Source organism: Gregarina niphandrodes (assembly GCF_000223845.1).
Source record: "Gregarina niphandrodes unplaced genomic scaffold scaffold00841, whole genome shotgun sequence".
Taxonomy (NCBI): domain Eukaryota; phylum Apicomplexa; class Conoidasida; order Eugregarinorida; family Gregarinidae; genus Gregarina; species Gregarina niphandrodes.
The window spans coordinates 1-1191 of NW_011646113.1; the positions used below are offsets into that span (position 1 = coordinate 1).

The 1191-nt window shown below is 53.3% G+C and overlaps 1 protein-coding gene across 1 annotated transcript; it reads right to left on the reverse strand.

The window, feature by feature from the left end:
* Window positions 1-13: 13 nt before the first annotated feature.
* On the reverse strand, window positions 14-940 carry GNI_237400 (Gag-pol polyprotein; the record flags this gene model as incomplete). Its single annotated transcript, XM_011136429.1, has 1 exon — window positions 14-940. One exon carries the CDS (start codon window positions 938-940, stop codon window positions 14-16), a length of 927 nt encoding a protein of 308 aa, XP_011134731.1.
* Between the last annotated feature and the right edge of the window lie 251 nt (window positions 941-1191).

Consider the following 1191-nt stretch of genomic DNA (forward strand, 5'->3'; position numbering starts at 1 on the left):
TGGAGCGGCATACCTAAAGCCAGTCGGCAACGTTATTCTGACTTCCCTGTAGGAACTCTATATCGAAGTTAAATCGCACTAGGTACAATGCCCAACGCTGGGCCTTGCCCGTGTGGGCCGTCGCTAGGTATCTGAGGTTGTTGTGATCCGTCCGTACCACAAACTTCTCTAGGCCGAGGTAGTCTCGCCATTTCTCTAGCGCGTACTTGATGGCGTAGAGCTCCCTCTCTCGGGTATCCCACCTTCGTTCTGTGTCCGACAACTTACGGCTTGCATACTCCAGGGGCACTTCTTGGCCGTCTTGCTCCTGCATGAGCGCTGCTCCTACGCCCACTCCGGAGGCATCCCTGTATACTACGTACGGACTTCCTGGCCGTGGCGCGTGTAAGGTTGCGGTATTCGCTACTCCTCGCTTGAGACCGTCGAAGTCTAGCTGCAGTCGATCTGTCCATTCGTACCGGGCGTTCTTCTTCAGGAGCTCACACATCCTCGCTGTATGTTCCGCATACCTCGGTATGAAACTACGCAAGTAGCCCATCAAACCGAGAAAGCTCTGGAGTTCAGCCTTATTCGTCGGCGGGGCCGCCTCTGTTACACTCTTTACGGACTTATTACGTACCTTGATCCCGTCTCGACCTACCTGATAACCCAGATAGTCGACCGTTGGCTTCATCCACTCCGACTTGTCGAGTCGAAGGTAGAATCCAGAGGTGATCGTACGCTGCAGGACTTTCTCCAAAAGCGCTAGGACCTCCTCCTTGGTATCACCACAGATAACCACGTCGTCAATGTATAAAAACACATTCTTGCCAACAAGATCTCCGAACACGTGATCCATTGCGCGCTGAAACGCCGTCGGAGAATTCTTTATCCCGAACGGTAGCACGTTGAATTCAAACAGACCGCTCGGAGTGATGAACGCAGTGAATCGCTTATCCATCCCTAATCGGTATTGCCTGGCACACAGCCGCTAGATGACCTTTCACCCCACACTTCCTACAGTACACGCCCCTGTACGGACACTCCTTGCGCAAGTGCTCGACGCCGCATGACGGACATGACTTGAACATGGACGCCGCATGACGGACATGACGCGGGAAGCAATAATAGTAACTCACAGACCATCTGCCCTTTATCTACTCTCGCCTTACAGCCCCACCTGCTTGCCAATCTCGCGTAACGACTCAGTTT